Source organism: Otolemur garnettii, unplaced genomic scaffold, assembly GCF_000181295.1.
Source record: "Otolemur garnettii isolate 467f Iridium unplaced genomic scaffold, OtoGar3 scaffold00042, whole genome shotgun sequence".
NCBI lineage: Eukaryota > Metazoa > Chordata > Mammalia > Primates > Galagidae > Otolemur > Otolemur garnettii.
The window spans coordinates 13,433,547-13,450,222 of record NW_003852437.1 but is presented as its reverse complement, the minus strand read 5'-3'; the positions used below and the strand labels follow the sequence as shown (position 1 = coordinate 13,450,222).

Below are 16,676 nucleotides of genomic sequence, written 5' to 3'. Positions count from 1 at the left end.
CCCGGCTATTTTTTGGTTGCAGCCGTCATTGTTGTTTGGCAGCCTGAGCTGGATTCGAACCCACCACCTTAGGTGTATGTGGCTGGCGCCTTAGCAGCTTGAGCCACAGGCACCGAGCCAATTTGATTTTTTTTTAATAACAGGATTGTCTGAGGTGATTTCATGTGTAAATAATGAATGTGACACAGGCAAGGTACAGTGGCTCATACCTATAATTCCCAGCACTTTCAGAGGCAGAGGCCTGAGTCCAGAAGTTCCAGACCAACCTAGGCAACATAGCAAGACCTCATCTCTACAATTTTTTTTTTTTTTAATTAGCCAAGGATGGTGACCGGCACCTGTAGTCCCAACTACTCTGGAGGCCGAGGTGAATCTCTTGAGCCCAGGAGTTGAGGCAGCAGTAAGCTACAATCATGCCACTGCACTCAGCCTGGTTGGCATAGCAAGACTCTCTAAAAATAATGATAAAAATGTTTTTAAGGCTCGGTGCCTGTAGCTCAGTGGCTAGGGTGCCAGCCATATACACCAGAGCTGGTGGGTTCAAACCTAGCCTGGGCCTACCAAACAGCAATGACAACTGTAACCAAAAAAAAAATCGGGCGTAGTGGCTTGCGCCTGTAGTCCCAGCTACTTAGGAGGCTAAGGCAAGAGAATCGCTTAAGCCCAAGAGTTGGAGGTTGCTGTGAGCTGTGAAACAATGGCACTCAACCGAGGGTGACATAGTAAGACTCTGTCTCAAAAAGAAAAAAAAAATGTCTTTAAATAGAGTGATACGAAGAGCCCGAAGGAGATGAAATGTGAGCTTGCTATCTAGGGAAGAGAACTCTGGACAGAGAAACAAGTTCCAAGTCCAACAAGTCTTGAGCGTGCCTGGTGTGTCTGGGCTGCGGTTTTGGGCCAGTGAGGCTGTGAAGGCAGAGGGGGCAGAGAGGATGTGCAAGGCTGTGGGACGTAAGCATGTTGGACAGAGAGCCACTGGAGGGTGTGAGCAAAGGAATGCCTGGGTGTTATTTAGAGGGATGGCTCTGGCTGCTGTGTAGAAAACAAGTTGGAGGGTTTGGCGCCTGTGGCTCAAGTGGCTAGGCGCCAGCCACATACACCTAAGGTGGAGGGTTCGAATCCAGCCCGGGCCTGCCAAAACAAATAAGGACGGCTGCGACCAAAAAATAGCCGGGCATTGTGGCGGGTTCCTGTGGTCCCAGCTACTTGGGAGGCTGAGGCAGGAGACTTGCTTGAGCCCTGGAGTTGGAGGTTGCTGTGCGCTGTGATGTCATGGCACTCTACCCAGGGGGACAGTTTAAGGCTCTGTCTCAAAAAAAAAACAAAGAAAAGAAAAGAAAGAAAACAAGTTGGGGGGTACAAGGGTGGGGCAGGACTAGGTAGGGTGGCTACTGCAGTAATACAGGAAGGAGATCATGGTGACCCCGATCAGGGAAGCAGTGAAGGTGGTCAGGCTCTGGATATGTTTGGAAGTAAAAGCCCACACACCTTCCTGATAAGCTGAAATGTTACCTTCTCAATAACCTTGTGAGATCACCAAGTTGAAAGTAGCTGTCCCCTACCCAGTCACCTTCTATGTAGCATGTTTGAACTCTCATGGCAGTTGTGCTCAATGACAATGTTTAGAACCTAGATCAGTGCCTGGCACATACTAGATGCTCAATAAGCATTTACTGAATACATGAACAATGTAGATGAGTGAATGAAGAAATGGCTTCAAATTAACTACTCAAAGTGAAAATAAATTTAAGCCTTAGAACTAGAATGTTTACAAAGCATTAACTTGTTTTTTCTCTGCATTTAATGCCTGCTTACCCTGGGGGGAAAAAAACTGAATAAAATCACAGCTGAAATAGCAAAGATGGTGAACATACTATTTTGATTGTGTTGCTGGCCAGGCAGAAGTTCAAAATAAAATCCTTCCTAATGACATTACTGCAGATATCTTTTCTGACCTCTCAGCTGAATCACTGTTTATTTTATAGGAAACTTAACATCCTTGGAAGACTATTTGTTTTCTCAGCTGTGTAGAAATAGGAGTAAGAGAACCCAACGCCAAATACGACAGAGGAAAATGTTAAGCAATGTGTAGAATCAAATGTGAAGTTAATTTGATGTTATGGTTTCCTTTCTTCTTAGAAACAGTCTTTGAGATTTATACATGACTGTTACTCTGGTGACAGAAGTTGAGTCATTGTTTTATTGCCTTCTAAATTAGTAAGGACTCCCTTTACTAGGAGTACTTTTCCTCACTGTTGAAGGTCACGTCAGCTTCTGTGCACTAGCAAGTCCCAGGGGCTGTCTACCACCTCACATTTTCTTAACTAACTGGATAACATGTTTATTTTTTATCTTTTGTTTAACATACAAACTTCATATATTGGTCAACTTCCATAAGCCAGGCTGCTTACATTTTCATTTTAAAAGCCTTTTACCAACATGCTGCTTCAGCTGTCTCCCTAGTATTGCATGAATTTGGGGTTTACCAAGAATTCTAAAAGCAACTTTTCTGCCCTTGGTACTGGGCTTCCCTACAACACACACACCTCGTTGGTACGACTGTTGCTATAATGATTTAAATTGCAGAACAGCCTCACCACCTCACCTTTCAGAATTCTCCACACCAGTGCCCTTACGTATTTTTGTTCTTCAATACAAACCTTGCAATACTTGTTTAGTCTCTTTGGCATTGGCTGTACCTTTAGCTTTCGATCCTCTCCTGATATTCAACTTACAGCTTTCTTGGAGAGGGTCTAGATTTATTGACTAATTGCATAACTCAAAAGTTACAGAAAAAGAAGTCATTTCCGAAAAAGACGCCTGCACTCAAATGTTTATTGCAGTACAATTCTCAATTGCAAAGATGTGGGATCAGCCCATGTGCCCATCAATTCATTAGTGGATTGATAGAAGGTGACATATATACTGTGTGTGTGTGTGTATGTATATATATATACACACACACGCTACTACTCGGCCATAAAAAAGGTTGAGTTAATGCCTTTTTAAGTGATTTGAAAGGAACTGGAGACCATTTTCCTAAGTGAAGTATCTATAAAGAATGGCAACACAAACACCACATGTGCTGTATTAACCAATGGGCACACAAGTACACAGAGGAAAGAAAAAGTCATTGGAAACCAAGCAGGGAGAAGTGGGGAGGAGGGGAAGGGTAGAAACCCACCTGACAGATGGATGGGCTCACTTACAGCCCTGGCTCAAGCCATGTATCAAAACATCTCTACCCCCTAAATATTTTGAAATAATTTTTTTTTTTGAGACTCTCACTTTTCACCCTTCGTAGAGTACTATGACATCACAGCTCACAGCAACATCAAACTTTTGGTCTCCAGATCCTGCTGCTTCAGTTTTTCTCTCTTTTTTTTTTTTAAGTAGAGATGGGAGTCTCACTCTTGCTCATACTGCTCTCGAACTCCTGAGCTCAAGCAATCCACCCTTCTTGGCCTTCCAGAGTGCTAGGATTATAGGCATGAGCCACCGTGTCCAGCTCTGAAATAATTTTTTAAAATAACAAATATGATTCTTTTTTTTTTTTTTTTTGGCTTGTACGAAAAGTCTTTATGGGGGGGCGGGTGTGTGGAGGCTGCAGAACAGCACCAAGGAGGAGAGAAAAGAGGGGAGAGAGTAGGGAAGAGAAGAGAGAAAGTAGAGAAGAGCAAGGGGGAAGAGGGAAAAGAGAGAGAGCAGAGAAGGAAGGCAGAGGGAGGCGGGAGAGAGAGCAACAAATATGATTCTCTCAAAAATACTTCCTAAGTCAGGAATCAGTAAAATCTAAATTTTACTAATTTAGATTCTTTCCCCACCCCAAATTCTGAATGAAGAAGTAGTATTGAGGCTCAGCACCTGTAGCTTAAGTGGCTAAGGTACCAGTCACATACACCAGAGCTAGCAGGTTTGAATCCAGCCTGGGCCTGCCAAACAACAACAACTACAACCAAAAAATAGCCAGGTGTTGTGACAGGTGCCTGTAGTCCCAGGTACTTGGGAGGCTGAGGCAAGAGACTCAGGTAAGCCCAGGAGTTGGAGGTTGCTGTGAGCTGTGACACCATGGCACTCTACCCAGGGTGTCTCAAAAAATAAATAAATAATAAATAGTGTTGAGTTTTAGATACCCACATCATAATGTTCATAAGAAATATCTCATTCTGGAAGCCCACTATATGGAAAGATTAGATTTTCTTACGTTCTGTCTTGGAAAGTTCTTTCTTTTTAGACAAGGTCTCATTCTGTTGCCCAGACTAGGGTGCTGTGACATCATCATAGCTCACTGTAGCCTCAAATTCCTGGGCTCAAGTGATCCTCCTGCCTCAGGCTCTTTGAGTATCTGAGACTATAAGAACCTGCCATATGCGTGGCTGAGTTTTTATTTTATTTTCTTGAGAAACAAAGTCTTGCAATTATTGCCAGGCTGGTCTTAAACTCCTGGAGTTGAGCAGTCCTCCCTCCGCAGCCTCTCAAGAGTGCTGTAATTACAGGAGTGGCCCACCATGCTGCACCTAGTTCTGGCTTCAAATTTTCATTTGGTTTGCAATTTTTCGATCTGTTCTTAAGAGCTGGGATCTTGCCCTGTTGCCCAGGTTAGCCTCAAACTCCTGGCATCAAGCAATCCTGCTTCAACCTCCCTAGTCACTGGAATTACCTGCATGAGCCACTATTCCCAGCTTCTGGTTTGCAATCTGATACATTTCAATAATCCTATATGAAAAATAGGTTTGAAAATTTCTTAATCTTAACTCATACAGAACATTCTGCTTTCCAGTTAGACTTTTTAAAGAGCACAGAGTAAAGTAGGCCTTGAGTTGCATTAAGTGAAATCATTACTACTCTGCCCTTGCCTTGGTTCTTCAGTGTTCACAAGAAATTTAACAAAACTTTATTTTTAAAGGAATTTTGCTCCCTGGGGTATTAGATGGGACAGTTCAAAAGTGCACACACATAGGTGGATTTGCTTGGAAGCCAAAGAAACAAGTTATCAAAACAGTGGGGGCAAGGCCTGTGGTTCAGTGAGTAGGGCACCGGCCCCATAAACTGAGGGTGTTGGGTTCAAACTCGGCCCCAGCCAAACTGCAAAAAAAAAATAATAAGCCGGGCATTGTGCTGGGCGCCTGTATGTAGTCCAGCTACTCGGGAGGCTGAGGCAAGAGAATCACCTAAACCCAGGAGTTGGAGGTTGTGAGCTGTGACGCCACGGCAGTCTACCAAGGGTGGCGATAAAGTGAGACGCTGTCTCTAAAAAAAAAAAAAAAAAAAAAAAAAACCAGTGGCTACTTTTTAATCACCCCGTTAGTAACCGTTATTGAGGTAGGCATTGCAGAGTTTACATAAGGAAGGCAGTGGGCAGAAAGCACCTGCGGAACCTGAAACTTCATAACCTAGTTAAGGAGCTGAAACCACAAGAGGGCTAGAAGGCGGTATAGGAAAAAAGGGACTAGAAAATAATGGAAATCCAGGACAGAGAAATGCTTCCTGGAGCTAGAGTTACTCAGAGCTTCGAGGCCGAGGCTTTGAGGTGACTCTTAAGGCATAAGGACGTAAGGCCAAATGTTCAAAGATGACTACAGCAGAGGAGGAGAAGGAGAGACAAGAAGAGAGTCAGGTCAGTAAGTCGGAGGGAGGGCACCCAGGGAAGAAGACTTTCACAGGAGCTAAAAGGTAATTTCTTTTTGTTTTTTTGTTTGTTTGTTTGTTTGTTTGTTTGTTTTTGGCGAGGGCTGGGTTTGAATCCGCCACCTCCAGCATCTGGGGCCTGCGCCCTACTCCTTTGAGCCACAGGCACCGCCCCTAAAAGGTAATTTCAAGAAAGAACAGGTGTGTGTGAAAGATTAAATGTGGTCACTTTTTGCCCTTCATCCCACCAAGAGGTCTGTTTCTTCACCCTTGAATCTGGGCCGGCCTTGGGACTTGTACTGGCAGTAGGAAGTGGTGGAAACAACACCATGGGAGCTCCAGAAGGTCAATCTGCCTTCAATACCGCGGGGTGCTGCCCACGCCTGCCATGCGAGGAAGCCACACAGCCTCCCCCAGGAGGAGAACTGAAGTTCCCCACGGGCGGCCAGCACCTGCTGCCAGCTGTGTGGTCACATCCTGTGTGTCCGTGGGCCCTCCTGCTGGTGGAGCCACAAATAGGGCCAGGAACGAAGCAGAGGCACCACGCAGGCAAATCAAAGAATCATAGCAAATAGTAGTTTTAAGCCACTACACGAGGGGTGCTCTATTGTAACTGATGTGAAACAGGTAGAAAGAAGGAGGGGAAACAAAGGAAGATTCATAGATTGGCAAGTCGTTGGCGTCCCACCATCTCAGTTCTGGCAAAGGCCTGACTCTGTCAGGAATGTTGCCAGTTTATAGATGGATACATCAAGTTATCAAAGTCTGGGGCCATTCATGATTTAAATCATGTATCGCTAATTAAGCATCTCATTTAGATTCTATGGTCACCAAGAAATCCCGTCATTTGGCTTCAACATAGAGCCAGACAATGTGTTGGTCAGGCCAACGGTGTGTCCAGCCTTCCTGGAAATTATATTTCTCATTGTAAATGAATCATTTTCATTTTATTTATTTATTTTTTATAAAACAGCCTCATCTGGAACAAAAATTTGCCCTATAATTTGATATTTACCCATGGCTGGAATTGAGAGAATTTTTTCTACTTTTTCTCAAACACAAAGTGAAAATTTTCTACAGTCCTACTTCCTATCACCCCTGAGTATACCAAGATTAACAATTTGGCCAATACCCACACATAAACACACATATGCCTGCCATCAAGTCGCCTTCAGTTAAAAGCTGAAGAATCCCCACGCCCGCAGTATCTGTACTCATAAACATTTCTCTCCAGCGTTTCAAAAGTATTTTTAAAAGAAAATCACAAACTGTAAAACTGTCATTTTCTCTCGTTAAAAAACTCAAGAACAAGTATCCCTACATTTCTGAGTGAAATGATTTAATCCTAGGAAGAATAACAAGTTCTCCTTCATTCCTAGCCCCTGTGTGTCACCTCTTCCCCCAAGCTCCGGTTTTGGCACTTAAACTAAAAGAAATACTAGCAGTTAGTACTAAAAGAAAAGGGAGTTTCCCAGGGCCCACTTCTTAAATTGTTTTACTTTTAAGTTAAATTGTTTAAACGGCCTTTCCATGTGAAATTTATTTAACTAGTTTTCTAAATGTCTATTCACATAAGAAATATGTTAAAGCCCAAGAATTTTTCTGCTAATCCTTCCTTCAGCAAGTGTTTGGAGCTCAGAGACCTAAAAGTCTGATAGAGATGGAAGGGCTGAGGCCCCAGGTATCCTAAGATCTACACAAAACCCCAAATAAACCTGAGTTGGGGAGCCAGAAAGATGGAAGAGGTTCTGCAATGATTACTATGAAGAGTTTTGAAAGTTTAGGCGGGATACTGTGGCTCATGCCTGTAATCCTAACACGCTAGGAGGTTAAGGTGGAGGGAATACTTGAGCCCAGGAGTTTGAGACCAGCCAAAGCAAGAGCAAGACCCCATCTCTACAAAAAAATAGAAAAATTAGCCAAGTGTAGTGGCAGGTGCCTCCTACTCGGGAGGCTGAGGCAGGAGAACCATGTGTGCCCTGGAGTTTGAGGTTGTGGTGAGCTATGATGACACCACTGCACTTTAGCCCAGGCAACATAGTGAGACTGAAAAAAAAATGATCTCACCTAATAAGCACAATATGAAGGCATATGGAACACCTCCTGGGTGAGGGGCACAACTACAACTTGTACTCTACCTAATAAATGCAAACAATGTAACCTAGTTATCTGTACCCTCGTACTAATCTAAAATTTTTAAAAAATTCACTTGTTAGAAAGCAATAGTTATTTGACTGCTTTAGCTGAACCACCCAAATTAAAGACAAGGCAGGAAAATCAGAATTATGCCTTGAGACGTGCACCAAAGAGAATATGCTAAAATAACTCCAGGCATCATTACTTAGTATACATAAAAGCTGCGTTTTTGACCAGAGTATTGCTGAGAAACTGACACGCCGAATACTTACGCTTTTGCCAGCTCCATTGATATTTGTTCCAAAGAACATCCCTTTGTCTCAGGTATAAACACAATGACGAAAACCAGGGCAGCCAGGCTCATGATTGTATATATAAAGCATACCCAGGGCAGCCCAATAAGGTCTATAAAGGACAAAAAAAATTGATTAGAAATGTGTTTTGTGATCACCTGATCTCATTTGTGAACAACCACTTCTTAAGGAATTTATCAAGCCTTATGTACTTTCAGACATGTCAGTAGTACTCAGGCAAGTAGGAATCACAAGTTTAAAATGTAGCAAGTTCTGGCTAGATGCCTGTGGCTCAAGCATCTAAGGCGCCAGCCACATACACCTAAGATGGCAGGTTTGAATCCAGCCCAGGCCTGCCAAACAATAATAATGACTACAACCAAAAAATAGCCAGGCGTTGTGGCGGGTGCCTGTGGTCCCAGCTTCTTGGGAGGCTGAGGCAGGAGACTCGCTTGAGCCCAGGAGTTGGAGGTTGCTGTGAGCAGTGAGGGCACAGCACTCAACCCAGGGGGACAGCTTGAGGCTCTGTCTCAAAAAAAAAATGTAGCAAGTTCTGAAAGTTTTTTTTTTACAGACTACCCCAGCTTTCTCTGGTAAAGTAAATAGAAGTCTTGTGGGTATCACAATTTAAGCCCAATGCCATCTTCTTGGTGGACATATCTTTCTTTTTCAAAATGGTAATATGTTTATTATTTTAAAAGCACAAGCTCACTGCCAAGGAGAACCTCAAGCATCGCAAAACAGAATTCAGCAGGTAAAACATCTCTTCTCGGGTGGCACCTGTGGCTCAAAAGAGTAAGGCACCGGCCCCATATGCCGGAAGTGGTGGGTTCAAGCCCAGCCCTGGCCTAAAACTGCAAAAAAAAAAACCATCTCTTCTCACCCTCCCCAAGTGCCCCCTTAGGAGTCACCACTATAGCAGTTTAGTTTCTATTTGGCGGACATTTTTAATGACATATTTGTACAAATGGAATTTTTTTGGAATTAATTGATTTGAATTAATCATTTACTCTGATTTGAATAAATCATTTCATGCTGGCAATATTTTGTCATTTTTAATAGCCAGCATTGTGTTTGTAATATTTCATCCTGGGTTCAGAGGAAAAAAAAGTGATGACAGGTCCAAGGAAAAGCATCAACTTGCCAAGATGCATCGGCAAGAAGCAGGGTCCTCGAGATGCTGACAGATCTCATCTGCCAGCCTAGAGTTTCCTCTGACCACCTCTGGACAAAGATAGAGTCCCTCTTTAATCACAAACCAAGTCAAGGAACACAAAACTGGGGAGCAGTGGCCTTCAATGCCCTGGAGTCTGCCACTTGCATTGTTCTAGCCCCTGGCTTAGCTCAGAAAGTCTGGTGTGGCAGGAAGTCTGAGAAAGTAGCAGGCTTTTTTTTTTTTTAACATAAGCTCAAACCAACAGCAAACCATATTTACAACTAGCCCTAAAAGCTGCCTCTGCAGGTCCCAGCTGGTCAGGCAGGAACACCGACTGGGCAGTTGTGCACGGAGGCAGAGTTTATATGCACTGTGGATGGGCCCAAGATGGTGAGCACTCGTCAGTGAGTTGTGCTGAGGTGGGAAGCAGGACAAGGGCAGCATCGCAGTTCTTTGGGCAATTTTAATTAAACTCCCATCTCTCTGCACTTGGCTTACTGCTGGCATAGGGTTTTGCTCAACTGATTGCTTAAAAAAGTGCTTACAGAACCGGGCCTTCTTCCCTCTCTGGAGCATAAAGTCAGTAAAAATTCCCCAAGGTGATCTCATCAAACCTGTCCCGGTTGTTTGAGCACTTTGAATAACAGGGAACTCACCACTGCACAAAGTCTCTCACCACCACGCGAGGCAGCTCTATCTGTTACAAACCTACCTGTTTTTTTACTTAGATCCCAAGTCTGCCTTTCAGAGGTCCTGCTTTGTCCTCTGGCATGACACACGTTGAGTCAGCGCTCCCTACCCCTTCTCCAGGACAACCATTTAAATATTTGAGTGCACCTCATTCCATCTCTGAGTATCCTCTTATCTAATCGAACATTCTGAACTCTTCCAACCGTTCTTCACAGAGCACAGGTCACTGCTCTCATCACTCAGGCTGCTCTTCTTTGGTGAAAGCTGCTATTTTTAAACAGCCCCCTCAAAATGGGAGGGTTTACTCAGACCCTCGCCTGTGTCATGACCCCTGCAGAGTGCACTTGTCTGTCTGAACGCCTGCTTGTATTGACACACCTGAAATGGCATTGAAAGATTGGTATCCAAGGCCTCGCTGCCAAGGAGAACCTCACACCTTTTAGGTCTCTCTATCCCACACAGGGAAAACTGATTTTTGGAAATAATTAGAAAACTTCAAGCCTTCCAATTAAACATCATCTAGAGGTTTTAGATCATTCAAAGCTGTCTTTTTTTTTTAAAGTGGGTCTGTTTTCTTACCATTTGTTCTAAAAGCCCAGGCAGAAGAACTGAGTTTTCATTAGCTCATTCAATATATTATTCATAGCTAGGCTTCCCAGAGTGTTGCATCATCTTTTTTCTCCCCCCAGCATTTCCATTCCTTTATATCTTTCTCCATGCAAACAGCAGATGGAGTGTGTGTGTGTGTGTGTGTGTGTGTGTGTGTCTGAGGGAGAGAGCACCGGTGAAGGCCTGTGTCTAAGTGTGTGATCTATATAAGACAAGTGTGGACAAAGCTAACGCCAACTTTGCTGTGTCCTTCAATCTTGGCCTTTTTCTAAAAGTGTAGGACGTAAGCATTTGAAATGGCTATGTAAAAACCCAAACCATGCTTAATTGGCAACTCCAAAAGTTAATTTCCCAAAGGGGATGTACTAAATACACACGTACATTATAACATTGTGTGTGTGCGTGTGTATATATGTGCACCTTTGTTTGAGCAAACATCTAGTTTTGAAAATTATATATATGGGTAGTTGGGAAGCCGGGTAGTCCTTAGAAGCCTAGTGGGAGTGGCGCAGAGCTGCCGGAGGTCTCGAGAACCTCATTTGTGGCATGCCAGAATATTTAAAAAATGACCACACCAAACAAAACACCTCCTGGTGCGGACCCAAAGCAGTTGGAAAGGACTGGAACAGTACGGGAAATTGGGCCAAAAGCTGTTTGGTCACTCTCATCGCCTAAGCCCAGGAGTTGGAGGTTGCTGTGAGCTGTAATGCCACAGCACCCTACCCAGGGGAACAGCTTGAGGCTCTGTCTCAAAAAAAAAAAAAACCTTAAGGTGGGATGGGGGTGGGATGGATGGAGATGAAACCTATAAATTATGATATGTCAATCAATTGTAATTATCTATTTGGGGTGTGATTCAAGCAAACAACATATAAAAAATTATGAGACAACTGGAAGAATGTGAATCCAGACTGAATATTTGATACTAAAGGATGATTATTAATATTTTAGGTGTGATAATGATATTGTGTTATATGTGTTTAAGTGTCTTATCTTTTGAAGGTTCATGCTGAAACTTTATAGACAAAATGATATTGTGTACAGGATATGATGCAAAGTAATTTGGTAGAGGGACCAGCGGGGGGTTATAAATGAATTAAGATTGAGAACTGCTCAGATTTGGTCACAGGCATGTCAGGGGTGTGGCCATTTTCCTTTCTTCTGCATGTGTTTGAAATTTCCACAGTAAAATGGGTTTTCAGGGACTGTGCTTGCCTATCATTTGTCCTCTGAGAACGAAAGAGGAAAACAGAGAGATCTTACCGGTTACGGTCAAAAACGTCAAGGAGACGAGGAGATTGATGCCCCAGTTCATGCTGGATGTTAAAGCCATGGCTCGTCCTCTGATCCCACCAGGAAAGATCTCGCTGAGCACCACCCAGGGCACTGGAAGAAAGGGGAGAGTCGATGACAGCCAAATTAGCAAAACTCCTTGGAATCTGAGGGCCAGTGCTTCGAGCTCTCCCCACCCTTATTCTGCCTGGACTTGTGGCTGAGGAGCAAGGCCATTTCCTACCTAAGCAGGACAGGACAGAAGAGAGATGTGCTATCTTCAGCCACACCACCTTGAACACACCCTCTCTTGTCCTATCTTGGAAGCTAAGCAAGGTCAGGCCTGGTTGGTACTTGGATGGGAGGAAAGGGATGTGCTTTCTCTACACCTTCAGCCAAGGGATTCAGGAGAAATGCTAGGAGAGACTGACCAAGGTCCCCATGCATAGCAGGAAGGCCATGAAGTCCTGGTATCTGACACGGGACTGAGAGATGCCAATGGGAGGTGTGGGGGCTTGGGCTACCTGCCTGGCAGCAAGAAGAATGCCAGCTTTGGGTGACCGCCAAGCACAGGAGCCTCAGTGCCAAAGCCCAGCTGGACCTGCTACAGGACTGTGCCCTTGCCTGTAACCTCCTTTCCCCTGACCTTGGAGAAGTCAGAACTTGCAACTAATGAGTGGATAGGAAACAGCCAGGGCGTGAAGAGGAAGCCAGCTTCTAGCCTGGACCAAGCTGCGTGGAGAGAAGTTCTGAGTTAAACAGAGCTCCAATATTTGATTATATTGCACCAGACTAGACAGGAGAATTTGCAGAAAGAGAATCTTCTTGGCACCAAAATTGATAAGAGGACTTTTCATTATCTGAGAGTGACAGAGAACATTACAGGGCCTGCCTGATGGGATTAGGAAGGCAGTAGAGGACCAAATTTAACTTGTCCTCTGCTCACGGCCTTTCAAACCCCGTTTTCCTGATAAAGCAGCTATGAGTTCTCACTGTGGGCTGACTTCACAAACATTTTTTACAACATTCTCGTATTGGATCCTTACAAATCCCTGCAAGTAGGAACTATTACCATCCCTCTTTTCTAGAAGAGGAAACTGAGGCTTAGCAGCATAACTCCAAGGTCACAGAGCTCCTACCTGACAAAGGTGGCATTATCCATGGCAGCCAGTCTCTGGAACTCAAAGCTTTTTAATCACTGTGTTCTCTTGATACTGGCTCAGTAAATATTTGTTAATTAACAATATAAATGTGGATATAAGCTCTTTGATTGTGTGGAAGGACGGACGTGAGCCCTGCCCCAGCCCTGCTCACTGCCAACTGCTGTGGAAAGCCATTGTTTATATACCAACCAGCTGTATGATCCTAGCCCAGGAGAGGGAATAGGAGAGTGACACTAGAAGCCAGGGAGGGGCCCTCTGGGCAGCAACCACTTGGGCCCCTCATATCAGAACCACGCAGTCAGCTTTGCCTCTCACAGAACCGTTTGCCTCTCATAAAGCAAACATCTGTGTGGAGAAAACTTGCTGTTTCAAAGTAAGAAAAACGACAATGAAGTGTAAAAGAAGACAAGAAAAATACTGTTTTTCTTGATTATCTCCTCCGAGTGAATCTATGTAGGTTTACCTTTAGGCATGGAAAACCATAGCAATATAATTATAGTTGTATCAATTAATGGGAAATTCAAAAATTGAATTCCAAATGTCCCACCCTCTAACCACAACAATCATTCCCAATCCCTCTTCACCCCAAGAGGCTTTCTCTAGGCTCTTGCAGATTAAATCCTTGGTGGAATGAATCACTTTTCTCCTAAGAAGACAAGTTTTGTGCTCAGGTAAGTCTGTCCTTACTTTGCAAGACCATGGAGGATCTAGTTCTGGGTAGAATGATATCCGTATAATTCTGGTGAAGCAATACACAGAATGAATCTGTATAATTGTAATGAAGACCTATCCCTTGGCAGATTCAAGATAAAATTATATGAATCACACTTTTAAGCTAAATAATCTCTGCGGTAGACCTCTCCCACCCCCACCCCCCCACCCCACCCCCGTCCCCAGTTCCCATTTCTGCCCTGGGTCTTTGACACAGTCAGATGGAGCGGAGAGTCCCTTGTGGTCTTTCCCTTTAGGAGTACAAGGAGGATGAGGGGGCAGTGGCACCTTTCATTTGCTTTTAGTAGAAAAGTTAGCTCATGCTTTCTTGATCTACCTGCCATCCCCGCCTCATCACCTCTCAAATCCCCTTCTTCTCCTCTCTACCTTTTATCGTTGTGACCGCTTGGAATTATTTGGTGGAGTGTCAGGAGAACCATTGCTGGGCTCTTTAGAGCCACCCTGGTCTCAAATGGGAACGTGTCGATGCTGATGTTATAGGAAGTGCTGAATCTCCTCAGCAAGAAAACAAGGCAGTTGCACAAAGCCCTGATTATATGTGCTCAGTCTGAACTGCCCGGGGCTTGCCTAAAAAACTTCAAGATCCACATTGCAGCCCTGTCCTAGGCAGACATTCACCGTAGCAGCTGAGCCAAGGGCCACAGGCAATTTAACCAGTCAGTGAACAGTGACCTGAATTTGAAAGTCTTTTATTGATCACCCCATCATACATCTCTGAAAAAAAAAAAAAAAAAGCCTTATGTTCATTTTTATTTACTCTAAAATCTTCTTTTTTATTTTTATTTTTTTTGCAGTTTTGGCCGGGGGCCGGGTTTGAACCTGCCAGCACCCTAACCTTTTGAGCCACAGGTGCCACCCACTCTAAAATCTTCCAAGGATTTTTCTGAATTATTAGCAAAATAATTAGCAGAAAATAGATAGAAATTATAGAAATAGTTTAGAAATTTTAGAAATAATTATTTTTTTCAAGTTTTCAGACAGAGCATTGAAGAAATAATTATTGAATATGAACAGTGAAAATTTATTAGAAATCGCCTTCCTAAGTGAGATGGATGGGGAGATTTTTCTTCATTACCTATCTGTGGGTGAATGTCATTTACAGCATAATGTGATACATTTCTACTTTTCAAATGGATGAAATTCATTGTCTTTCAGATAGATGGAGAGTTGAAGAAATTTTGTGATACCCAATGTCACTCAATTCTTTGAATTAACAGCAAAAGTGATTTGTAACAATTAGGTGTTGTTTTTCTTTTTTTTTTTTTGCTGGTTTTGAAAGCAAATTATTGAGAATAGTTTGATTTGTGAAAAGACCATTCTCTACTCATTAATTTTTCAGCACCTTCACCAATATTTTCAGTTGTCTCTTTGATTAGCGTTTTAGCTTTTTGTAATTTGGGACATTTATCAAAATCAGATTTCAGATGGGTAATAAATGTGCTTTTTTTTTAAAAAAAACAAAAGATGTTTTTATTGCTCTAGTCACTTAGGATATAACAAGGCTTACAGGAGCTGAGATTCAGGAATCATGGACAAAAAAAATGCAGGCATATCTATTTTAATATCACAGAAATTGTAAGGCATTCAAATTTTATATCTGAACAGGAAAAACAAAAGTATCTAACCCTTTCAGACAATAAGCAGGTCATTTAATTATGGGATTTGTTCTCTGCTAACAAATCAGTTAGCAAACAATCATCTGTGAACATATCTAGGAGCTGCCAAATCCAATCGCATAGAATTTGTTTGTAAACTCCAACATCCAGGTAACAGGACACACTGTCATAAATTCTCCAACCTGCACAACGCACACTGACATTTTGGTAAATCTTTGTAATTCATTAATTTTTCTACCACTTTCTCGTGGAAATGTATTCTTTTTTTTTTTGAGACAGAGTCTCACTTTATTGCCCTTATTAGAGTGCTATGGCATCATTGCTCAAAGCAACCTCAAACTCTTAGGTTCAAGAGATTCTCTTGCCTTAGCCTCCCAAGTAGCTGGGATTGCAGGCGTCCACCACAACACCTGGAGACTTTTAGAGACAAGGCCTTGCTCTTGCTCAGGCTGGTGTCAGACTCCTGAGCCTAAGTGATCCACACGCCTTGTCCTCCCAGAGTATTACGATTACAGGTGTGAGCCCTGCAGATGGCCTGAAATGTAGCATTCCCAAAGTTAAGCCCTGGAATTCCATTGAAAATTGCCTCCCAATAAAAGATACCTTCAAATAAAAACCAAAACATTGAAGATAGTGCAGTGACTTGCACCTATAATCCCAGAACTTTGGAAGCCTGAGGTGGGAGGATCACTTGGGGCTAGGAGTTTGAGACCAACCTGGGCAACATAGTAAGACCTGTCTCCACAAAAAAAAAAAAAAAAAAATTAGCCAGCATGATAATTAAGTGTGCTTTCTTTTAAGTGGGAGAACAGTTACAACTGGGCAGATAAAGGGGAAATATTTTTCAAAACAAATTTTCTTGACCTCGAAGCTGTGGACATTGATTTCCTTTGAATCATTATTGCAGGAGTACTTTTTAGAAAGTGAACTCTCAGCTCGGCGCTTGTGGCTCAAGTGGCTAATGTGCCAGCCACATACACCTAAGGTGGTGGGTTCGAATCCAGCCCAGCCCGCCAAAACAGCAATGATGGCTGCAACCAAAAAAAAAAAAAAAAAAATAGCCAGGCACTGTGTGGGTGCCTATGGTCCCAGCTACTTGGGAGGCTGAGGCAGGAGACTGGCTTGAGCCAAGTTGGAGGTTGCTGTGATGCCATGGCACTCTACCCAGGGGGATAGCTTGAGGCTCTGTCTCTAAAAAAGAAAGTGAACTCTCTAGAGTATGCAAATCACTGAACTAGAGTCCAAAATGCAAAACCAAAAAGGAAGGACAAGATAAGAAATGCGTCTTTTCTAATTTGAACTATCATATCTTCAGAGGTCATATTTTACGTTGTACAGATTTCATTACTGATGCTTCCATTAGAAAAGTATTATGATTTTT

The 16,676-nt window shown here is 43.1% G+C and overlaps 1 protein-coding gene across 1 annotated transcript in view; it reads right to left on the bottom strand.

Moving 5' to 3' along the window:
* SLC2A12 (solute carrier family 2 member 12) overlaps positions 1-16,676 on the bottom strand; it is a 57,732-nt gene that overhangs the window by 2,812 nt on the left and 38,244 nt on the right. The window contains 2 exon segments of the mRNA XM_003790314.3: positions 8,037-8,169; positions 11,776-11,898. Of these exon segments, the coding sequence (XP_003790362.1) occupies positions 8,037-8,169; positions 11,776-11,898 (256 nt within the window).